Source organism: Triturus cristatus, chromosome 7 (genome assembly GCF_964204655.1).
Source record: "Triturus cristatus chromosome 7, aTriCri1.1, whole genome shotgun sequence".
Taxonomy (NCBI): Eukaryota; Metazoa; Chordata; class Amphibia; order Caudata; family Salamandridae; genus Triturus; species Triturus cristatus.
In genome coordinates, this window is record NC_140590.1 from 928,626,217 (window position 1) to 928,651,617 (window position 25,401).

The following is a 25,401-nucleotide window of genomic DNA, read 5'->3' on the forward strand; positions in this document are numbered from 1 at the left end:
AACACTCAGAATGTTATAGTGCTGTTGACTTTAAACGAGGAACTTTTCTTTTTGTCTAAGTGCTAAAAAGCCTTGTTTTTGTTGCAGCTCTTTCTCTCCGCTCCCCTCCACCGTAGTTATTTTAAGCTGTAAATTGTTATTTACTATAAATTAATGATGGTGTTGTTGTGTTTAAGCTGATTTATATTGTGTTTATTTAATTGTTTTTGCTGCCAACGTGTTGCACTTTATCCTCTTCAGAGGGTTTAAGACACTGTAAGCTGACGGAATTTCTGAAAATAAATGTCATAGACCAGCACAGCACCACCTCTGCTTGACTCAACACCACCTCAGCATCACTCAGCACCAGCACAGCACAATTTTAGCATTATAACATCACCTCAGCATCAGTGCAATACTATTGCAGCACCTCCCCAGCATTTGCACAGCACCACACCAGTACCAGTCAGTGTCACTCATCATCACTACAGCAGTACCACCGCAGCACCACCTGAGCTTCACTCAGCAGCACCTGAGCACCACCACAACTGCAGCACCACCTCAGCATCACTCAGCCCCAGTGCAACACCACCCCAGCACAGTACCCCCTCAGTATTACTCAACACCAGAACAGTACCTTTTTAGCACCACCTGAGCACCACCGCAACACCAATGCTTCAGTGCAGCACTACCTCATAACCATGTCAGCATCAGCGCAGCACCACTTCAGCACCAGTCAGCATCACTCATTACCACTACAGCAGCACCACCTGAGCTTTATTCAGCATCACTCAGCACCACCTCTGCATCACTGAGCACCATCTCCGCACAAGCACACCACCACCTCAGCACCATGTCAGGATAGCTCAGCATTACCTGAGCATCAGCACAGCATTACCTCAGCACCAGGACAGACAAACTGGAAAATATTGTATATGTTATTTTTTTTAATAGGGTCGTTTGTTCGTTTATAATGTTTACTTGGTTATATGTTAGGTAAAAAAAATGCTTATAACACTTTATTATAACTTTGCAACATGCTTCACAGCAGCCATGCTGCTCTACAACATAGCTTAAACACATTGGCAAAGCCAATAGCTCTAGCAGAACACTTATAAGGTCACAAAGGCGAGACCTATTGGCTATGCCAATGCTTGCTGTGCTTTGTAGCAGTTTCTCGTTGCTCAAATGGGTGTAATTGATGAAATATATGTTTCACTCGTCTTCATTGCTTGATTTTGCTCACGAGAAAGTGTCACTCATAGTTGTTGAAATGTCACTCATAATTACAGTGAAATTATAAAAATGTCACACATGGCCATCTGAAACCTTGGCAGCTATGTTGAACTGTTGAGTCTTATTTGGCTAAGAGCGGATTATCCCTTAATATTGGACATTCTACCAAATAAAACAGGTTGAGAGGCATGTCATGCTAAAAAACATGTTTGTGAAAATAGACCAAAAACGTGTTCCACATCTATTTCGTATTCTCTCTGGTTGAGCATTGAAAAATCAGTGTACACATAATATGGCCGCGCTTAAATCCTATCCACACCGACCGTTCTAAACTTTACGTATTCCAGAGTGGACCGCACGTTGATCTCGCGAGACAACGCACGAGACTGAATATAACCACGCTGCGTGCAGTTTTCCCCTCCCTTAAGATTCCCTACTCTCGTGTTGTTAGGGTGCTGTGGTTTGACTCGTATCGCTTCCACCACGGAACGAAACAAGATGGAGGACAGCATGGACTTAGAGAGCATGACATCCGTCCGCCCGCAGAATTTCCTTTTTGGTAAGATTTCTTTTTTATGCATGCCCCCCCCACCCCCCGTCACCATCGTGATCCGATCCTCGTATCGCGCGTCCGCTCACCTCTGTTGCACCGGATGCTGTTTCGCTATGCCCTCCATCTCGAAACCGCACGCCGTCTCCCATCTTCCCTACTTGAATAACTTTTTAATTGTGCGATCATAGTGTGGTGGTTGTCCTGTATTTTATTTGTTAACGCAGTCGGTAGGCTTTTTGTTGATTGGCTTTTCCCGTGCCTTTTCATGCTGCTGCCAAGAGAAAAGAATGCATACTTACGTTGAAATCATTATTTTCAGTAAACCGAGTTCATAGGTGTTTCTACTTTCATCCATACTTGCATTTGGAATGGCTTCCAGGAATACATAGTGTTCAGGGATCTCAACAAATGTGCCATCGGAAAGTTTAGTGTTAAATGAGGGTGGGTCAGTGGTGTCACATAAAGTAGCGATTGCTCAGTTTCGATTAGTGCACCTTCATTAAAATTCATGTACACCACAGGTCACGTCGGTTTCTTTTTTTCCTCCTAAACACAGCCCCTAGAGGTCAGCTGTTGTACTCTGTTACAAAGCTGTGTATCATGTCACGATGCTACCGAGGCACCGACACACAAGATATAACATTTCTTGCGGTGTTGAGGGCTAGCTAGTCCCGTCGCAGGGGTTGTTTTCCGAATCCTTAGAACCACGTGTGGGTAAGTAACCACGTGGTGAGCGAAGGAAAGTTCACAGCACATTGTTCGTCTTACATGATCTGGAAACGTGCTTTCGTTAAGAACTCCACCCCTGAAGTGCAATTGGCTGGCTAGGTACCCTGTCATCAATAACCAGTTAAGGCTGGTGATCTTTATGGTTATCATAGTCTATGCTTTCACAGCCGGTTCAATGTCCTGTCTAAGTTGTGTTCTTACTCGTTTCAGTGGAATTGAAGTAAGTTAATTAATATCCCTGGGATCTAACAAATCTGAGGTGCCTCTTGGTCTGACATTAAAGTGCCACGTTTCTGTACCTTAGTCTGGGACCTTTTTCTGTCCGTGTTTTAACGTTGCTATCTGCTATGAAAGGCTTATGCCTCATGGTAGCATGGGCACATTACACAAAGTGGAAACTGGAGCCTAATACATGGTTGAAATAGTTTGTGTATTTGTAAAGTCCATTCTCACCGGCATGAGTTTCCTGTGTTGAGCTGGGGTGACGAGCCCTTCCTAGAGATGGTTAGCACATTGAAAAGATATTGAGGAATTCAAGGAGGGGATTAGGTTCTGATGTGGAGTGGAAGGTTTTCAGGAGTGATGTAAAAGAATGTCAGTTCTCCTCATCTGGTATTTGTTGTTGCATGGGATGTGTGTGAGTAGAAGTCGAGCAAAGTTGTCCGCGTGGCTGGTGGAAGGAGGAGTGACTACAGGTATTTATTTTTATTTATAAAGTTTTATATAGCGCTAGCTAGACCCGTGGGTATCAGAGCGCTGTACATACCCAAAGGAAAAGAAAAATTGCATTACATCCCTAGACAAGAGGATGCATAAAAAATAAGCAAAGACCTAATATGTATACAGTGAAAGGGAGAAAAACGCAGGTGCGTGAAACAATCTGCTAACCACCATCTTTGAAGGTCAACGTGAGAGGGGAATCCATTAGGTTATTGATGTCTAGGTTTGTTTACTTGGTCGGTGGGGTCTAAACTTTGTAGTGCCTTGGAGTTGGAAACAAGTGTGTATTGCGAGCCAGCGGAGCTCCTCTGGTTGTGATGAGTTCTGGATGATGTGTAGTTTTCTGGTGAGTTGTATGGTGATCCCAGTGTGGAGGGCTTTCTTGTAGTTCAGCTTGACAGTGAACGTTTTGTGCCAGTTTTTCTTATGTTGCTTGGAGCCATTTGAAGATGTTCCTCGGTATCTTCGGGTGGTGGGGGGGGCAAGATGAATTGGAAAGACGTTGGGACAACCCTAGCGATCGAGAAGCCTATAATAAATCCCTAGCAACTTCACAGTAATATCAGAAAATCATGAAAAACCTACATCTCCTAGCAACTTGACAAAGCCGTAAATTCCTCTAAGGAACTTTTTAAAGCCCTCAATTCCTTTGTTAATACCCAGGCTTGTATAACCAACACTCGTTTTTCACAAATGCTGTGTGACGATAGTGGAAAGCTGCACTGGTCATTCCGATTCGGGGGAAAATCAACCTTCCTGCTACAGACCTATCTAATTATTGCCCTGTGCTGCTTCTTCCCTGAATTTGTAGAATAGAAAGTGATATCAATAATCAACTGATGGCGTGAGTACCTGGAGTCAAATAGGAACCTGGATCCTTCCCAATCGCGTTTTAGACAAATTCATTTTTTTTATAAACCAACTTTATTCAGTTACAGCTCATCAATCGGTTGCCATATCAAGGATCAAACAGTGCCCACGCATTCGCCTCCATGGACTCCATCCTCCTTGGGAATCTGAACACCACCTCATCAGATTAGCCAAGAGATCTTCCAACAAAGAGCGCCCTGATAACAACGCACACAACAGCAAAGAACTCTTCAGCAATGGAAGGAAGTCTCCAACCCCAGCGCCATCCCGCCCTCACAAGAACTGTGCGACTCACTGGCCACCTTCTTCCACCGCAAGATCGCTGACATCCACGACAGCCTCAACACCACGACCGCCCCGACTACGCCAGACACCACCCGCACCAACCACCTGACCTCCTGGTCCATAGTCAACAATGACGAGACACGCAAGATCATGAACTCCATCCATTCTGGATCACCGTCCGACCCCTGCCCACACCACGTATTCATCAAAGCAGACACAGCCATCGCACCCCAACTACGGAAGGTAAACGTCTCCTTCGAGACAGCGACTTTCCCGAAAAGCTGTAAGCACGCAGAGATCAGCGTCCTCCTCAAAAAGCCCAAGGCGGACCCCACGGACCTCAAACTTCCGGCCCATCTCCCTGCTCCCGTCAACACACAACTGGCCCGCCACCTTGAGGACAACAGCATCTTAGACCCGTCCCAGTCTGGATTTGGGCGAAACCACACTGAGACAGCCCTCATCGCTGCCACAGACATCAGGCGCCAGCTAGACAACGGTGAAACATCAGCCCTCATCCTCCTGGATCTGTCAGCCGCCTTCGACACGGTCTGCCACCGCACACTAATGACACGCCTCCAAGAAGCCAAAATCCAAGAGAAGGCCTTCGACTGGACCACGTCCTTCTCTCCAGCAGAACCCAGAGCATCCGCCTACCGCCCTTCCAATCCGAAGCCACCAACATCTACGGCGTACCCCAGGGATCCGTCGACAAGAGGATCACCTTCAAGCTCCTCACCCACGCACACAAAGCACCAACACCGGACCAGCCTACCTGAACAGCAGACTCAGCTTTTGCATCGCCAGCTTTGCTCCACCAGCCTCACCATCGCCGCTATACCCCGCATCAAATGAACGACCTCCGGCGGCAGATCCTTCTCCTTCCTTGCTGCCAAGACCTAGAACTCCCTCCCCACCCACCTACGGCTTACCCAAGACCTGCTCGCCTTCAGAAGACTCCTCAAGACCTGGCTCTTCGAGCAGTAGCAGCAGCGCCTTGAGACCCTCACGGGTAAGTAGAGCGCTTTACAAGTATTTTGATTAAATTGGCGTCATTTACGTTAACGATTATACATTGCTATAAGCAGTCACGTCTAAAGTCTCTGCTTCGCAAAGTGCTCCTGTATTCATCTATCTTAACAGTCCCAAGAGAATTGTGATCCAATAGTGGAGATCCCCAATTCTTCCCAATCTTGCAATCTCTGCCAATTCCCCCCCCCCCCCCCCCCCCCCCCCACGTGGCAATGCCTCACAAACCCGCAGCGGGATCTCAGGTGCATACGGGGGTCCCACTTTGGCTCTTCTTTTGGCCTGGTTCCAGCACTGTAGCCTTCTCGATCGACAGGATGCAAGCCTCATCCCCTTCGTGCATTGGGTTGTCCAGTAGTTGGCAGTCGGCGTATATTCATGGCCGCATTCCGGAAAGGGATAAACCCCGCCTGGTCGACATCTGCAAGTGCTGTCATATGGATCATCAAACGGCTGGCTAAAATGTGACTTAATATCTTGTAATCTAGGTTGAGCATAGTTAGGGGGCGTAAGACAGTGCGATCCCATGCTGGTTTATCCGGTTTGAGGAGTGGTATGATTATTGCTTCCCTGGTTGAGCGAGGCAAACCGCCATCTTGCTTTGATCTATTGTAGAGGGTTAGCAGGCGGGCAGCTAAGATATCCACATATGTAGCATAAAACTCTATTGGGAGCCCACCATGCCAGGGGTTTTGTTTCTGGCTATGTGTTTTATGGGCCCCCCTGATCTCGCCCAGCTCTATATCCCGACCCAAGATCTCTGCATCATCTGCCGTCCGTGGATCTAATTGACTTTGATACAGGGTAGTATAATATTCCAGGAATGTGCGTTAACAGCTTGCCCGTAATAAGTTGTTCCATCTCCACCTTGCAGTTCTAAGATTGGTGACTCTGCGCGCCGGATTGGCCAGCCAAGCCAGCGGCGCCCCAGATTTGTGCCTCAGCATGTGCCCGAGCTGCGTATGCCCTGTAGTCAAAACATCTCAAGCGTTCTACTTGGGTCGCCAGTTCTTCCTTGGCTGCCATAAGATCCACCTGTCTGTCCTCTTTCGGGTCTCTTTCCACCTCTCGGAGATGCTGCTCCGCTCTGTTTAGCAGCGTCCTACGTACCCCAACTGCTTCCCCAATACAGCGCCCCTTATCACTATTTTGAAAGCATCCCATTCATTGTGCAAGCTGGTGGTCATGTTAGTGTTATTCTAGAAGTACTCCTCTATAGCAGTGCCTATTGTGGTTATAAAGACCTGGTCTTCCAATGTCTCTGGTCGGAGACGCCAACTGGGGATTGTGGGCCTAACTTGCACCCCATTCAGCGATACTAGAAGGGGATTATGTCTTTGTTTGCTTCTTCGGCTTCCCGTTTTGACACAGCCGGTACCCGTGCAAACAAAGACAAGCAGAACCAGATGGCGTACAGACGCTAAAGAAAGGAGAGGGACAATATACATTTCGAAGTGTATATAAGCAGTTAGATAACGGACGACGTGGCGTCGCGACTTAAACGTCAAAATATTCTGACAACTGTGTCGGCCCTGGGCCACCTGATGCGTCGCAAACACACCCGCTGAAATAGCAAGGAAGATTAGGACGCCTTGAAGGGGTCCTACAGACGCATGAACTGGCTACAGCCAATATTGCAAGCGGGAACTCAAAGCATTTAAGAACGAAAGTCAACCAGATTGATTGAATAAACTTCGCAACACACTTCTAGCCCAACCACCCGAGTTTTGATGGGCGCTGCATTACTAAAAACGAAAAGGAGTTAATCAAATATGGCTACCTGATGAAGGCTGAACGCCGAAACGCGTGTAGACGTAACAAAGCCATACTCAATAACCATTTTCTTTTTTGTTTATATGAATTATCGTGTAACTATTTGACCAACTGTATATCTAAACTAGTACCTACAATAGGGAATGTTTGTTTCATAAAAAGACATTGAGAAAAATGATTAAGTGTGTATATGTTTGAAAACAAATGTATTAAGTAATGAATAACCAATAAAAGGATAGAAACTATTCAGTTTCACTGAGATCATAATTGGTCAACTAGATTACATTTTTCATTAGTCAGCACTTGTTTTTTCTATTGTGTTTGTATACTAGTTCACTGTATTTTCATATAGTTTCCTATAATTTGTTTCACCGCTAAAATGGCTTAAAACATTTGTCTGTCTGAACACGGACCATCCACGTTTAGGTCATGTACCATGGTAATCTTTGAAAAACTTTATTCGGTAAGAAAATTACATACCATAAAAGTGTTTACACATAAAAATACATTAATATTTATGCACATGTCATTTTTACAGAATTAATTTGTTTGGCTTAAACAAGTGGAAATAAGTGCAAAATGGCAAGAGCGAATTAAAAAAGATAATGTAACATTAATTTAAAAATGGTAAAATAAGTTAAGAAAATTGGGGCAATGTATGACAGTGCAAAAACAAACCCCCCGGTAGCAGTTTTAAGATGCATAGGGGGGCTAATCCCAGTTCATCGTAGGGTATGTTTAAGTAGTTCGCAGAGAGCGTCTGTCGGTGTGTTATTTGAACAGAGATCTCCATTTAAAGATTAGCTCTGTCGTACACAATTTTAAAAACATTGCCATATTTTTTGCCAGTGATTCTGTTTCTAGCAGTTGAAGGGCCATAAAAGCTGGCCGGCACTGAATTAGGCCCAAATGTTTCAGGAAGGGGATCAAGTATAGCTTTCTTGGCTCAACGTAAAATTTGCAAAACATTATCGCATGAATGGTTGTTTGGGGGGAAAGATCGTCACAGGGGCACGGCATCAGTTGGGTACTCCAGTCGTTTTGCCCAGGGAAAGTAATTAAACGATGGAATATGTTCAGTCGCAATCTGGTGAGTAAAAATTTCTCGTAGTTGCTCAGGTTGGAATTCAGATATGGCTCACTTTGATCTGTTATCTGTATTGAGAAGAACAGTTGGGCAGAGTTTTTATTTAGTTCGAGAGCCAGGCGCAGATCAGTTAAATGGGTTAAACAAATGCCTCGCTTTTTTCTGGGGATTAATGTGTTACTTTGGGGATTTAAAAAGAGATGCTCAAGTTCTAAGTCCATTAAAAACTTTTTGACATAAGCAAGCCAAGTGATTGATGATCCGTGCTCCAAGTTCTTGCAATGATTTATGAGTTCCTGGGTAAATTTTAGTTCTGGTGTCGTCCAGATACGGTGCCATAGAAGGATAGGCTGCATGCGTATCACGTCCGTGATGAATGGAAGGCCCAGTTCACTGTGAATGTTAAAAGTTGAGGTGGACGATGGGACTCCCAGCAGGAATTTCAGAAAGGAATTTTCTGTCTTTTGGAGTAAAGTGACTTGTGCATTTCCCCAAATCCCGGCCCCGTAGATGGTAATCAATAAGGGGGTGCAGGCAGGGTTTGAGCCCCACACTTTGTAATGTTACCCCTCTTGCAGACATAAGAGCCCATGGGTTCACACCTATCTCGTATGCAGACGACATTCAACTTTTACTGACTTTTGAAAAAGATTTGTCCGCTACTAGAGACCACTTTATGAACATAAGCTTTCACAGCCTGGATGGCTGCAAATTTTCTCCAGTTAAACCGTGGTAAACAAAAATCGTGCTATTCGGTGCTGCACACCGTGGCCTTCCGAATTGGGAGTGCCACCTGCTTCAAAATCGTTAGTGAAAAACCTGGGTATATTGATGTGTGTAGTCATGTCCAGTTTGCTGTAGGTTTTGGACTGCATGGTCTTCAAACTGGTGGTTGATGTATTATTGGTTGATTAGTTTAATACTTTGGCCAGTTGTGGTAGGGGGTAGGTTGCTCATTAGTTGGTGTGACTGCATCAGTTGATAGTTTCTTGAGCAGTGGTGTGTGACTGGCGTGTTTGCATGTCTGGAAATGGGTTTGATGGTGCTGAGGTTGGTTTGGGTGCTTTACTGATTGGTAGGTGTCCTTTGAAGGCATAGTGGGGCATGGGTTAGATGGCAGATTTTGTTGCTGCTGATTGTGCCAGCATCAATTTGGTCTGCAGGAGCTGTGTTGCATGTCTGCTGGTGGGAGTGTCTGGAGGCAGATTTAAAGATGTCTTAATCTGTGGTGTCTGAACTTGTTCCAAACTAGTATATCTTGTGCCCAATATCGCTTCCCTGTTATGAAGTCCAGAACAATGTGGGTTACTGTAGGAAATTGAGTTACTTGTTGAAGCGGGGTGAAACCATGCTTGAGCCTCAACCGAAATTCTTGTTGGGGTGAAATGTACAAAGTGGTCCAGATTAACTTAAAAGCAATCAGGAAAGTACTATGCATCACACAAAGTAAAATTTTATACCCTTTTGAGATGAGAATAAAAACGAATCCTTAAAACCGCAGATAGTTTCCAAAACGTGAAAATGGTGCTTAAATCGAGTAATATGGTATTAAATTAGTCTTTTAGAGGCCGAAAACTATATTCCTACCTGCTCCCAATTGAAAGTTGTCACTTATTAAATGTGATACTGTAACCTATTATCCTACAGGTGAGATGGGCCTTGCAGTAGTGAAACAGATTCACTTGTTTTTACTTAATACACGTGCCACTTCTTAGATGCACTTCAACTTGGCCTATGGGCTGTTTAGTGCCTACCCTGGGGGTAATTTGCATGTTTTAAAGTCTTAAGCCCGGCAAAATTTTATTTTGCCAGATTGACATGGCAGTTTAAAACTGCACTCAGGTCGCAATGGCAGGCACAGGACGTTTTTAGTCTACTTAAGTGGGTGGTGCAATAAATGCTGCGGGCTCACTAGTAGCAATACCAAATTGTGTGTAAGGCAAGGCGAGCGCACACATACTTTACCACTTGTTAGTAGTGGTAAAGTGCAAAGTATTAAAGCCAACAAAAACGATTTCAGGAAATAGGTAAAGGTAAGAAGTTTGGAGATAACCCTGCAGAAAGGGCTTTGTCGAAAAAGCTGCATACAGTTCCTTTTCAAAAAAAATGTTTTTGACATCACACATAGTCATGCTTCATCCTCTGATCTTTGTTCCTGGTCCTAAAACTAAGATGGGCTGAACAATATATCAGGGACCACTTAATCATATTTTAATATTTTGATGTGTGAGGAATTGGAAGGTACAACCGGATTGCCCCGAATTTCCTTTATTGTTGGGTATCTCGGGCAAGGTTAAACTTAAGAAGTTTAGGTGTCTAGGGATTTGGTGCCCTTACACCTTTCTTGTCAACATGTTTCAGCCTTTTCAGGTGGCCTCTTACAGTCCTAGTTCAGACATTTGGACAACACCTGGTTATAAATGGAACGATCATGTGGTTGTCTCGAAGGTCTGTGCGAGTACATGGACAATCAAAATGTATTATGCTGGCTTACTTTGCCTCACGTTTAGAGCACCAACATGTGCTTGACCTCTATCTGGCTATTTGTCTTGTTTTTGGAAGATGGGGCAAATGCACTGAAGTGAGCCTTACACCAGGGGTATCATCAGTGTTTAACCTACTATTATCCCTCTGTTCTTTCTCTGCTCAGGTTTCTACATGATCTAGTGGAGTTCAGTGAAATATAGCCATGTCTTGTTCTGTTTCCGCTCCAGTTGCTTGTTGTGGTGTTTTGATAGGTTGAGTTCCTCTAAATCTTGGGTGTCACCTTTTACCAAACTGTGCTTGGCCAATCACATTTTGAACATGTCCATTTTTTCACCAAAGATTTATTGTAGATGGATTCAGGTTAACACGTGTGATAGGAAATCTGGACATACTGCTCATTATCTGATCCACACAAATATGATTACAAATGCACACACTAAGCAACCTCCTTCTGTTTTTGAGAGGCAAAGTCAAACTGCTTTTAGATCAAGTAATGCACAACACTGCAGCCTCTGTCTGTCCCACTACCAGTTGCCTTGGTTTTTACCCCCTGGGGGCATCGGTGAGCAGTTGCCTTTAAAAGCTCTTGGCCTCCAGCTTTTCAACCAGTTCTGTCTGTCCTAAATGTGTGTGATCACCCCAGAAAACATCCAGAATGTGCATTTGTACTGCCCCTGCTTTAGATTGTGTATAGGATTAACTATAGCCATTTTTTCCTGTCCTTGTGGGTATAAGCTTGTTTAATTCTAATGTTTTAATATCGAGGAGATCTTGTGAAGAGAAATGTACAAATGCATTTCCTCAGCTTCAGTGGCTAGAGAAAGTAGTTTTCCGCCAGCTCACGGCCTTCTGAAAATGAAGGTAACTTTTTGGGAGGCCACAATTCTAGTAAATATTTGTAGATAGGAAGTGACTTTTAAAAGGATGGGTGAGGTGCCCTTGTTACAGTAGACTCTCCTGTCATTCCAGTTCCACTTAACAGCAATGGTAACTCTACTTCATATAATATGCTTGTCCAATTACCTTGCCTACTGCGTCACTAACTTATGTTGTTTGCAGGTTGTGAACTCAAAGCGGACAAGAAAGAATACTCTTTCAAAGGAGATGATGATGAAAATGAGCATCAGATATCTTTACGAACAGTACGTATGTGGGTTTACTCTTAGTTTTTTCTGGGGTTTTTGCTTGGAAGCAGATGTGCCATTAATATGTGCTGTCCTTAACAGGTCAGTTTAGGTGCCGGGGCCAAAGATGAACTAAACGTAGTTGAGGCTGAAGGCATGAGCTATGAAGGGAAGCCCATCAAGGTCATATTGGCATCTTTGAAACTTTCTGTGCAGCCTACGGTAAGTCTTACAATTTTTTGGGGGGCAGAGTGTTTCATATAGGTTTGTGGCTACTAGGTTAAGCGCCTCATGCACATTTTATGTTGGCATTGGTATTGAAATTTACTACCTACTTGTTTTACTAGTTCGCTTCTTTTACTTGGGGTGTCTTTAAAGCATATGACTGCAGAATGTACTATCTGGCATTTTTTTAAAATTTTAGGTTTCACTGGGTGGCTTTGAGATTACCCCACCAGTCACTCTGAGATTAAAATCTGGTTCTGGTCCCATATACATCAGTGGTCAACATCTTGTAGGTAAGAGTCCCTAAATGTTATGCACGTCATCCCTTTATGGAGTGCTTCCTATGCCTCTTCTACCTTTTCTGAACATTGTAAGGTGTATAAATGTCTGTATACCTATAATCATTACGCAAATAAAGTAAATTTTCACCCATTGCTAAATGAAATGGTGGATGGCTGGGTCAAGGGGTGAGTGGATGGGTGAACGCAGTGTGTAGGTGGGTGAATACATGAGAGGATGGATGGATTGAGGCATGGATGCAACTTTGATGGATGGGTTTGGAGGTGGGTGGACGGACAATGGTTAAAGGGTTCTGATGAATGAATGGCTGGCAGAAAGTAAAGGTGAAATTGTAGCCATCAGTAGGTGGATGGAAGGATTATTGGACAGGTGCGTGGATGACAATAGACCCCTTCTGGTTAATGTCGCAATGACTTGCTTGGTGACACGAGCTGTGGTTCAAAGTGTGGGGGGGGTTAATTATTAAACGCCCTTGTTTTAATTGGTCACTTGCACCTTGTCTCGCTGCTGCTCGCATGGTGATAAGCACACTTGGTTATTTGGTAACCTCTGTCCTTTATTTCATTAAAACTTTGTGACATTGTACAAAAATGCAAACCAATTTAATTTTTAAGCACCTTTTATTTAGCTGCTCGGTTTATCCGAGCTAAGTAAATGGAGACAATTGCATTCAGTTCATATTTTTTATAGCTTTAGATGAAGATCTAGAGTCTGAGGAAGAGGATGACGAGGACGCTAAGGTTACGGGGAAGAGAGCGGCTGCAGCACTACCATCAAAACTTCCAGAGGTAGTTTGTTTATAACCTAACCGTTCTGTGCCTGCATTATCCTTATTTTCCTAATTCAATTGACTTTGTCCCCAGGGCAATGCCCTCACATGCAGCCCAGTTTGTATGAAGCACTGCTTGAGAGAACTATAAGCTCTTCTTCCCCCCCCCCCCCCCCCCCCCCCATCTTGATTTTTATGGTATGTCCATTCTCTTTTGCTTTCCTTATGTAGGCCAAAGTTGCTTGTTATCTATTAGATGGTCTTTTTAGAAAATGGATACTTTTTTCGCTGTAGGTGGTATGACGTACAGAAATTTCTATAGTTTCTCTTGTTTAACCTTGTGGACAACAGACCCTGACTAACACCTATATATTTTTTTTGCAGAAAAAAGCAAAGCTGGTTCTTTCATCATCTGGAACAGATGACGATGAGTATGTCCACTATCTGCGATTGCAATTTAAATTTACTGCATAAGTCTGGTGTAGAATTTGAGGTTATCTATTTTTGTAAGCGCATGTAGTAAAGACCATTGGAATTGTGCAGCAGAGAACTTATGTGGTATAATGCAGCATGTTTTGGTAGTATTCCTTCACTGTCATTTTTAGGTATAGCCTCAGACTGCTTTAAATGTTTTACCGACTATTCTTCTATAAAAAAAAAAAGCATAATGTACATAAAGTGGTGCCTTGTCAGCAGGCTCTTTCTAGTGGTCAGTTGAACTGTCATACATCTTTTGCTTCTGCTCACTACAGATACAGCATTGGGTCTCTAGTTGGCAGAGGTTTGCATCCTGTCCAAGTAGGGAGAACAATCCTACTCTGTGTAAATCCAATACACAACCTAAATTAACCTGTGCTCACTCTTGATAGCTTGGCACAGAGCAGTCACGCTTAACTTAAGAGGCAATGTATGAATTATTAAAGATTATATTTTAAAGTGCTTAGTCCATAGCGCTAAAGATTATGTGCTAGACTCGGGTAAGTTCCGGTTGACCGCGATGGAGGGCAGGCCTGCTGAAAAATTACCTTGTGTGAAGCAAGTGTTGGACCCACAGACTCCCTGTACCTGTTCGGACTTGCGCCATCTGCTCGATAGGTCAATCCTTCCAGTCTGTGTCACAGCGCCGAACCTTGCAGCATGGACGGTCAGCGTCTAATCTGCATTGGTCTGCAAGCACTGTCTGTTCCAATCATCGCGGTGGGGTAACTGCCTTGATTTTAGCAAAAAAATTGCTGCAGAACCCACTTCTGATGCCAGGGACTGGAGGGGAGCATGGGGGCACATCAATCCCTGGACCCTGAGTTTTCAGAACACAGGTGGCAAGCCCTTTGAGAAACGTAGGGGTCAAGGATGTAGAGAACAGGTCCAGTCAGTCACTCCCAGACCAGAAGCAACACAACACAGCAAAGCAGTAAGTAAAGTGTGACCTGCAGCACAACAGCTCTTCCTGGCAGAATGTCCTTGGCTCCCGCAAAGTTCTAATTTGGTGGTGGCAGGGGTCCTCTTGTTCCCAAATGTACCTTTGAAGTTGGGGAAACTTCAAAGAGGCCTTTAAAATTCACACGGTCCCTGCCTTTTCTACCCTGCCCCTAGACTTACTAAAAGGGGGTAGTCAGCTTTGTGTGGGGACCAGCACATATTCACCTGCAAGTGTCAGATCCTCCATCTACCTCAGGAAAGTCCATCAGCCTGGTGATGGACCTTAAGCCATGCTTAAAGGGCTGCTGAGTGGGTGGCATAATTGGTGCTGCAGGCCCACTAACTGCATTTAATTTACAGGTTGTGGGCACATATGGTGCACTTTACTAGGGATGTATATTAAATATGCCAGGTGTTAATACTAGGTTACCATGTTTTAAGAACAGACCATATGTACTTTACCAATGGTAAAGTGTCCAGAATCCTAAAACCAGCAAAAACGAAGTCCGCAAAAGACGTTCAGGAGGCAAAAAGTCTGCGGTAACCCTGCTGATGCCAGGTCTAACGGCTGGGTAACTTGCTCTCTTGACTCACTGAGCGGTCACTCAGTGAAAGGAGCCAAAGCTTTTACACATTTTTTGCACCCCCCCCTCAAAATAGTTACTTTCTCTTCAGTGACCAAGCTGGTTTAAAGCACCTCTTATTGTAACATCTAATAACTATTTTGCCTGCACTTTGGTTGCTCAGTTTGGGAATAAATTTTCAGCAAGATTTAAAACTTGTCAGTTAAGTGAAAAAGTAGCTGCCTGCTGTTTATTTTTTGTCGCAAACAATACTGGGAAATGTACGGAGCAGCTGGAAGACTTCATATTAGAAAATAAAACCCTAGTAAAACAGCCATGTTACAGGGTTTCATTAATTACAAGCCTATGGTGGCCATACTTGGGTGGAGTCCTATCTTTTTTCCTTTTAATTTGTGTGCTATGTTACTGCAATAAAAAAACACAACAGCCTGAAACTAATAAATATGCCACACCATTTATGGTGGTGGGGTTAAGTCAGTATTGAGTTTTGATGATCGCCACGTGGGAAAGGCAAGATAGCTGGTTATAGCGATGTGGCCCTGGTCCTCTGCAGGGTGTTTCAACAGGCAAAAGGCCTGCTTATCTACATACACTTACCATTTTTGCCATTGTGTAATGTGGATTGAACCGGGATTTCCATAGCAGTTTTCCAGGCCATAATACTGTATTCAAAATGAATTAATAAAACGAGGGACTCTGTGTAAACTAAATGGTTGAATTTCTTCCTAATGGCTGCCAGACAGGGGGTCATTCGAAGAGCCAAAAGATTACCCAAACTGCTAATTTGCTCAGTGGTGCTGTCTCCAAAGCAGCCTTTGTATGTAGCTGTAATGAGGTTCTCTTTGAGGAGTGGCTTCTAGACCAATCATGGACAGGCTGTTTTAGTTTGCAGTCTCTAGACCGATCAGCCATTCGTGATCAGTGACTAATTCGCATATCAACTGTGCTAGTCTGCCTTATCAAGCTCAGAGTAGAAGAATGCGAAAACTAGATCCTGAATGCAAGGTCAAATCGTAAAGAGAGTCTCCACAGCTGGGGCAAAAAAAGTTAAAAGGTCACTTAAGGAATCTGAGTTATTTCTCAATTAGGTGGATACAGTTGTGCTTGTGCATGGAAGCCTATACTTTACTTGTGGGAGCATTGATGCTGGCAAGTACTGTTGTCATTTGAGGATCAACTTAAGTCCATTCCTCCTTGTGATAAACCTGATCCAGGTAAAGTGAGGCCTAGCAGGTGACATCCTATTCATTGAGTTTTATGTCTCTAGCAGATAGGAACTTCAATGGCCTCACTGGTTACAATTCTTGTCAAACCCTGGGTTCCTTTCAGGTCTAGGTCGTTTTATCAGGAAGGGACCGTTCTTTGTTGCAGTTGACTTCAGGCTGTTAATTCGGTCAACATGGGCATAGCAGCACTTTGCAGGAGCGTTACGCCATGCAGTAATGCACTGAGCTCAAACTATCTCATGACCTTCTTCTCTGTAAGCCATTTCATTTCAATATTTAGCATGTTTGGTGATTGCCAGTGCCGCAAGTGTAAAATGTTGTGGTTTTCTATTTAGTGATTATGAAGAAGATGATGATGAGGAGGATGATGATGATGATGACGACGACGAAGATGAAGAAGAGTCTCCAGTAAAAAAAGTATATAGGATTATATTGCATAAACCTGGCTATAAGAAATGTGACAGAGTGGCAGATTTGTTAGTGCTATGAAGTTTAACATCCATTGCAGAGGATACATTTCACTTTTTTAACTGATATTCCACTTGTGCCTGTTGTGCCCAGGATTAAGGAGACAGATTGTTAAAGTTTTTATATCAAAGCTCTGAAAATGCTCTATGGAAATGCCGTGGTTGGGAGTGTGTAGTAGTAGTAGTAGTGCCAGGTATGACAAATGTTTAGTCTGCTCACCCACATAATCCTAGGTTGTATTCCCAATTTTTTGTGTATCTCTTTAAGCAATCGCCAGTTTTGCTTTGAAGCTTCTGCATGTCTTGCATGCAAATGGGGAGATAAGTAGCCTCATCCTATTATATTCTGACATGAATTCTTAATATTGCAAGCTGAGCTGACGAATCAGTATTGCGTTAAATCGCTCACTTAAAAGTGAAGGCTTTGCATTAATGGCACTTGAATGGAGCTGTGGCAGACCGAACTACTGTCCAACAGGTGTTAGTCCCTTATAGCTGGCAACAAAGCTCTTTGAGATGTCAATTTGCTTTTGGCCACATGCTTGATTCGGCAAACCGACTTGCCATTTATAATTCCACCCATACTTTGGCCAAAGTTCACTCCATATATTGGTGTTAGATAGTGTGACGTCAGTGACGAAGCACTTACCGTGGTTTGGCCTGCAGCCAATCTTGATGTTCAGGAGCTGCTTTAGAAAGGTGTAGGGAGGTGGTTTAGCATTTCCTTAAATGGTGTCAGGAGTTAAAGCTTCTTACCCAGTGATGATCTAGCCTCAACTCATGCCACAACAGCGAGCCAAAGTTCTAGCTTGTCTCAGCAGCAAGCAAGAGGACTTGTCACTTGTACTCAGTGTCCCACATCTTTAGCATTTCGCCTCTACTTGCGCTGGTTATGTCTCGTCCTCTGAAAGAATTGATTCCACAAACCCCGTATTGACATAGGGTAAACCAGAAACATAAGAGACTTCTTTTAAACCCCTTGCATGAGCCGCATGAGAGCTGCTTACATGAAATTTCATGCAGACAGCAACATTGTATGCATGGGCAGTCCTTGAGGAGTGCCCCCTTGAAGTTTTGGTAATGCCTACAATTCTTTACAAAGTATGGCAGTTGTATTCAGAAATTGTAGTGCATGCTGGTTTTGGGTTATGTTTTATCGCTGACCTCTTTACAAAGTAAAGGCTTAAACGTTTCTTTCTCTAGCCCACCCCAGTTTCCAAAGCCCAACAATCGAGCCAGAATGGTAAAGTTTCAAAACCGTCCACACCAGCTTCCAAACAAAAGGTAGGTTCTTTAAAAAAAAAAAAAAAAAGTTTGAAATGATTGCTTTACAGGCTTTTTTTTTTTTGTTTAATGCAGGACCCTGCTTCACCCATTCCTTTAGTTTCTCACGGATTCTCTCCATGGGTTGATGGCGCTTGTAGGCAAAATTATCATGTACTTTGCGGCTCATACACAGAATGCTATGAGGGTGGCCCTGTAAATATGCTCTGCTCAAGTGCTCCATACACTTGTCAGCCTGCTGTTTGGTGTCCCCTTACAATAATAATGTGACTGTTCTTGCCTACTAAGTGTGGTTGCTGGCATCTGGCTTCTCTTTCTAATGTGTCTAGAAATATGGGTAGGTGATATCTGGATAGTTGAAAATTAGTATTACTGAATATTTAGAATGTTTTCAAATCCATAAACGTGCATGTTCCATTAATGCGCACTACAGCTTTTGCCAGCCCCTAATGTTGGTTTGAAATGGGTATAGTCCATGTGAAAGATGACAAAGCAGAAGTGAGAAGTAAAGTGCACTTCTCTTGCATTCATAGACACAATCCATGAAAACAAGCTTGTTGCTGAGATTTGGAGCCTCAAAACGCCGGTCTCCCAAGTATGTAGGAAACCCTTTAGTGTTGGTAGGTGAGGATCCTTTTACAAACCTAGTTAGTGGCCTGCTCCATCATAGAGTTCCCACCCAAGAAGTGTGCTACGATGCCTGAATTACAGCGGGTGTTTCTTGTGAGTTGTGAGAATCTGGGCAATTGAGTCTACCTCCTTTTTAGGTCTCGGCTAGCGAAGGCTGCGCTTGCGCAGTCTCGCTCGCGAGAGATAATGACTTGGTGAAGAGGGGCTTGAACCCTCCCCTCTTCTCCATTGGCTGGCCTCTTGAATGCTGGCCAGCCATTGGAGAAGAGGTTCGTCACTCCGAACAGGCCCCGTCCTTTTCGGATTCGGGGGCGTTTTTTGCAACTTTTCTAATTATCTCCTCCAGCCAATGGCAAGAGGAGAGAAAAGCAAAACACGCCCCCGAATTCGAAACCGCCGCTGCCTTTCTCCGAGGCATTTCTGCTTCGCCTCGGAGAAAGGCGGCGGTGTTCAGGGCGATTTCCCTCAACGACGCACAGTCTCTTCTCTCATTAATTAAATTGTACTACTGAACCCGCAGATGACGATCCGAAGAAGCGTTTAGCCTCACAATGATGAGTTTGGAAGTGCATCTGCACACTTGCCTCCCAGCACACATGCAGCCGCCTCACCTGTATGTTAGCAAAAACAGTCTATTTAACCACCATCTAAAAGCCTCGAAGCGTCTGCCAAGATCAGAAGACCCACTTCCAACACGCAACCAAGATCAGAAGACCCACTTCCAACACGCAACCAAGAACCTTTGGACAGCAATCCCATTTTTTACGACGTTTCTCCGCTGTGCCAGGGAGCAGGCTGAGCAGCAGCCTTGGTAAACAGCAGACGTGCCCTCTGACGCCATCTCTGCCTCTCCTCCCTCCCTCTGCCCCGAGGAGCTCAGAGGTCACATGTTCACACACGTTATTGCTCTCCCCTGCCAGACAGACGCAGGCTCGTCACCGGTAGCTTGCCAACACTATGGAACGCGCAAGCAGTGTGGCGTCGTAGCCGCTGGTAATCAACAACACAGACTAATACTGTGTACTGTTATGGTGGTCCATTAGTAAATACTTAGTTTCACTAGGCCAGTGGTTTCGAAATGTTTTGTGCTGAGTCACACTTTAAATGTGTCTGGAACCGATTGGACTGATAACCATTTCCCATATTGATTGTGAGAAAATTGTAACTATTACCTATCCATTCAACTAGGTTTGTCTAGATAGATTCAAGACCACCGCATGTCTTTGGAGTGGCCCCATGTGACACTAGAACAGCCTTGCCTCTGAAGTAAGAAGCCAGTTACATGCTGGGATATGTTTCACTTTTGCTATAGAAGTACGGACCACTGGTCCGAACATGCCAAGTGCTGTTGGATAACAAACTGGGGCACGTTAAAGGTAGCACAAATTACATTGGCGCTTAATAATTCCAGTACATGAAGGCAAGTGGCCCCCAGATCGCACACCTCTTCTCGTGCTGAAGACGCGGTTTCCTGTCCAGTGAAACAGGGTTCAGTGCCTTGCGCCCAGAGTGCTACAGAAAAACTATATAATTTCTGAAAACAAGGCATGCTGATTATTGCAATTTACGAACGAGCTCTCAAGTGAACATTTCGGAGGGTTTTTCCCACTTTGTTTGTGCCTCTGTCCTCTGTTCCACTCGTTTTTCCTCTGTCCTCTGCTCCTCTCGTTTTTGTGCCTTTCTGTCCTCTGTTCCTCTCGTTTTTCTGTGCCCTTCTGCGCCACTCGTTTTTTTTTTCCCTTTTGTGCCCCTTGTGCCCTCTGTCCCACTCGTTTCCCCGCCGCTGTGCCCCCTGTGGACCCCTTCCAACACTACATATTCACCAAAGGATTGTGTGTGTGTGTGGGGCTCGGTGTGTGTGTGTATATGCAATAGGTCTCGCCTTTGCGAGAGCTAAAGCTATTGGCATTGTAAATAACTGCCATTTATTTTTCAAAAGCAACCCATAAATAAGTTTGTCATTTACAATACCAATAGCTCCAACTTATGCAAAAGGCGAGACCATTGCATTGTAAATGCTTGTTTTTTTTATTTCAGAAAACAATACAGAAAAAGCTATCCGCATTTTAATCTCTGCTATGCATTGTTTAAACGCTGGACATGGATGTCTTTACCTCACCAGTCAGCATCTGGACAGAGAAGATTACGTGTCATTGGATAGTGCCTCAGGGTTCTCTTAGCAAGTGAGCTGTCAGAAGCCCATGTATCTCTTGGGTGTAATGAAGCCTGCAGCTCACCAGCCTAGATCTTTGTTGTCTCTGCAGTACACCTGCCCTTCAACCATCTCTTATGTTGGATGCTTGAAGTTTCCCTCCAGTGCTTTTCCACCCTTTTGGCCAATAGAAGAGCTACAGCTACAAATCTATACCCCTGGGGCCTCATCTTCTTGACCAGACTCAGTAATCCCGTCTGGCCAGTGCAACCCACTGTGTGACATTAAGTGCAGATCTGGCACAGCTCCACGCCAGGTGTAGGATATCACATCAGACCTCCACACTTTACACCATATATTCTTCTGCAGCCTATATCCATACTCTAGCAGGAGTGTAGTACGTTTGTTGTAAGAACTTAGTGTATGATGCATAGGTTGCAGTTTGGTGTTGGCATCCCAGTTGGTGTGTGCAGCAAAACTACCACTCCTGTCGAGTGTGCATAGTGTGGTATTTTACCACTCCAGCGCTTCATCCGTCCGTCTTAGACATGACATTCAGAGATGTATGTTCCAGCATGTTTGGAACACATTGCATGACACAAGTGCATCTCTGGCTATGCTCATACAATTCCGTGCTATGTGCTACCATGAGGTCTCAAATGTTTCTTATTGTATCAACCAGACTATTTAGAAGGATGGTGAAAATCGTATGTTGCGAACCAACCCATCCGTACCATATGCCTTGGCGCGCGTGCAGCCGCTGATTAAGAATATATTTCTTGCAGTCTGGTCCGGAAGAAAGTCCTATTGCCAACGTGGGCACTGAAAAAATGGCTTAAACATTTAGAACTAGGATGTGGGAGACTATGCGCTCCTATTACATCCATAATCACCGTTTTTAATCTTAACCAAGGTGCCCACAATTAAAATTACCTTGAGGGGCCGTAAAGAGAAACCTGCTCTGCTATAATTCAGGCATCGCTGCACACCCATATGCACTAGGTCTTTGGTAGGAACCCTATGATGAAGCATGCCACTGGTGTTAGTGAGGGTTCTTCTAAAATCCTAAAGGTTTCGTCCATATTTGAGGGGGGCATTTTGATGCTCAATCTTTGTGGCAAGCTAGTTTTCATTGATTGTTGTGAAAATAAAGGTGCTGCATTAAATACCATTTTTGTCCTCCTTAAGCTGCTCCTATAGTCTGGTTTTAATGGCGCTCCAGTGCCCCTCTTTACCCACTCCATCATAAGTTTTCTTCTCTTTCGCATCCCTGTGTAGAGGATGTCCAGTTACCACTCCAGTTTTTCCGTTCTTGTTAGGAATACTTTTTTCCGTTTTTGAATTCTGGAATCAATGAGTTGAATTAGTCTACACAATTCTAATTGGCACTGCAAGCGTTCAGCGTACTGTGGTAATTTGTTGAGCTGATTTCGGTCCCTAGGTGGCAGTATTGCATTACAGACCGAGCAGCTCAAACAACAGATCTTGCGTTAAGACCCTAATTGTTAGTTTTGGCATTTCAGATGGAAGCGTAAACTTGGTTTGACGGTATTTGAGCGTTTAGTAATGTGTGTGCAGCAACTGGCTCTCTGCTTAAGCAGCCCCTTTTCGACAGGTGCTGCTCTGGTTTGCTAGTTGCTTCACTGGATTCTGCCTGCTGATTAACCTGAGCCTCGGGCGCAAATCCCTATGGATTGTCTTTTGGGTACTTTTTTCTCAATGCAAGATGGGCAGGTGTTTACACTGGATTGTTGGGTAGATGGTGAGATGCAATATGCCATATCCAGTGGATTAAATATTAGTCTTTATTGTGTTTGAATTTGCCTGCCCTTGCTAAGCCATCATGCTTTGCACTGATATTGTGAAATAATTAACATTTTGTACTGGTTCTTTAAACTGTTTCAGACACCAGATAAGAATTCCCAGGAAAAGAAACCTCAGACACCAAAAACTCCAAAGGCACCTCTTGGTATGGAGGAAATGAAGGCAAAAATGCTTGCAAGTGCAAAAAAGGTAATGTCTTCAGCTCAGCGCGACTTACCTTGTAAGGCATCCCATTATAGTCCCTTTTTTTTTTTTTTTTTTTTTTTTTTTTTTTTGCCTTTCAGCAGCCATCTACACTCTGATCTTAAATTTAGCAGCCTAGTCCACCAAGACAACTTTCTGTAAAATCAATCTGTCCCGATAGGTCTCAAACTTGAAGCTGCTTCCACAGATTCATATTAATGTGGTTAACATCTTGCGCATCCATGTGCTTTAATTTAAAATTTACTCTGACATTCTGAAAACTTTTACTTTTCTTGCAAATAACTATACAATGATACGTATGTAATGTACATTTTAGAATACGAGGAAACTGAAGGTTTGTGGCAGATGTTGACTGCTGAATGTTTTAGTGGACCTAAACTGGTGGCCTGCGAGTCCAGGCACTGACCTAGATTAAACGTGCATGCAGTGCGTGTGCCTAGGGTGATAAGAATTGTAACAAAGTGGAATTGGTGATCAACAATTCTGCTTTCAATAGTCTTAAAGTTAACTGTCTTATCTGTTTCCTAGGCCTTAGGTTTAGATGACCATCAGTTGCTGTATTCTGATTATGAAAAGTTTCTCTTCTAGGGAGTTGCACTTCCAAAACTGGAAAACAAGTTTCAGAACTTTGTGAAGAACTGTTACAGGACAGAAGATCCTAAAGTAAGTTTAGTTTGAATTCACAATAGTTTGCGCTGAATGTTCATATTTACTATTACCCATTTTGTGATATTGAAGCAGGTTTGAAGTGTAACTGATGCAGATCCAATGTTATCCTCGGCTTATTGCCTTGACAGGAATTAATCCTAACTATTTATTAAAATGGTGTTTACCTGGAAATCTGCTTCTACATAACTCTTGGAGAAAAAAGCGGATGCAAATTGAACCAATGATCTTGATGCCCTTTAATTTACCACGCTGTATATCTATTTTTCAGATTATTGAAGAGCTGTGGAAATGGAGACAGTCGCTGAAAGAAGATAAATAACTTGTTTTTAGCTGGTGCTTTTTTGTTTGTTTTTGTCAGTCTTTTATAAATGCTGAAGAGTTCTTGCCATCTGATTATGTACGTCCAGTAACCTGTGCCAAGAATGGCGAATTCCACTTCAGCTTCTGAAGAAACGGTCCAACCCTTTGCACATTTTGGAATGCTATGGCTCGGTACAATTGGTGGTCAGATTGGTCGTGTGACGAATGTGAACGTTAAAATAAAACCATATTTTAATAAAAATGTGGATTCTTAATGCTTCTTGGCGTAAACTGATTATTTTGATAGACGTTCCGTGCTCCCCAGCATGCTAGATAGTTTCGTTAACAAGAGTACATTCTGCTAGCATACAACCATCTAAGATTAAACACTTCTCAAATGGACATGGAGTTAACAGCGTACCTTGCCTAGGTTTTTGAAATTAGAATATCAGGGTAAACTAAGTACAGTATGAAGGCCATTTAGGGAAGGCCGTAGCAGGGTTGACTAAACTGACAAATGGCACATTATGTGGTACATTTTGAAGCACTGTTCGGCCAGTTCTACCCATAAACATATGGCCAAGATCTCTCCCCACACCCACCCTCTATTTAAAAAAAGTTTAACGTCGCAACTGAAAGGAGACGTGCCTGTGCACACAAGCCCTGCCACTGCAACAAAAGTGAGGTCGCTTTTTTTGTAACTTGTGATCTGTTTATAGAAACGTTTTAAATCCGTAGAGGATGGGTTGTGGCAATTCTATATGCGGAAATGCCACAATCAAAATTCCAAGGCCCTGGTATTTGGGTAACTGACTTGGCCTGCTGCCATTTTAATCCAGACCGCTGCATGAATGGTTGTGGGTAGGGCTTTGGTTATGGAAATCACGCCACCATAATCGCCAGATGTACAGCCACCTCAGCCAAAAGGGTGGGCTTCAGAGGGATTTTAAAGCCACCAGGTGTATCTCGCTTCAGGGTAGCTTGTTTGAAATTCATTGGCAACCATAGTCTTTAGCTCGGCCTCTTGACCCAACGTTGTTATAGAACCTGAGCCATCTTGGTGTTTACAGGGTGGTAATTGGGGTGAAGTGGTTTGCACTTGGCTTGTTGGCCTTGCACTTCTCCTCGTTTGCAACAACTGGCATAAGGCTCGTTCATTTCGTTGTGAAATATTTTTCGGAGGGGCACATGGTGTCAGTCCAGTTCTAACTTGAATGCATGCCTTTTATTTGCGTAGGGTGTGGCAACCCGCTGAGGGTGGAGAGGCGTGACTATCTCACACATTTAGTGCTGCCTTCTCCCCCCGCTGTGCGGGCTGCTCCCGGGAAGGGCAGGCCCGTCCTGCAACCATCGGATGAAGAGACGGTCACCCCCCTCGGCCCTAACTTTCCAGTTCCAAAGACCTGCTTCACCAATCTCGTTGCAGCTGGCTGCCGCCACACTTCCTTAGCTGAGGACCACAGTACTAAAGCGCTC

At 43.9% G+C, this 25,401-nt stretch overlaps 1 protein-coding gene across 1 annotated transcript; it reads left to right on the top strand.

The window, feature by feature from the left end:
- Positions 1–1,635: 1,635 nt before the first annotated feature.
- Positions 1,636–24,200, top strand: NPM1 (nucleophosmin 1). The gene is made up of 11 exons (XM_085617875.1): positions 1,636–1,774; positions 11,808–11,890; positions 11,975–12,094; positions 12,297–12,390; positions 13,088–13,185; positions 13,551–13,597; positions 16,731–16,812; positions 18,066–18,146; positions 22,834–22,941; positions 23,545–23,619; positions 23,894–24,200. The coding sequence occupies exons 1-11, from the start codon at positions 1,714–1,716 to the stop codon at positions 23,942–23,944; spliced, it is 900 nt and encodes a 299-aa protein (XP_085474001.1). The 5' UTR covers positions 1,636–1,713; the 3' UTR covers positions 23,945–24,200.
- The last annotated feature ends 1,201 nt before the right edge of the window (positions 24,201–25,401 follow it).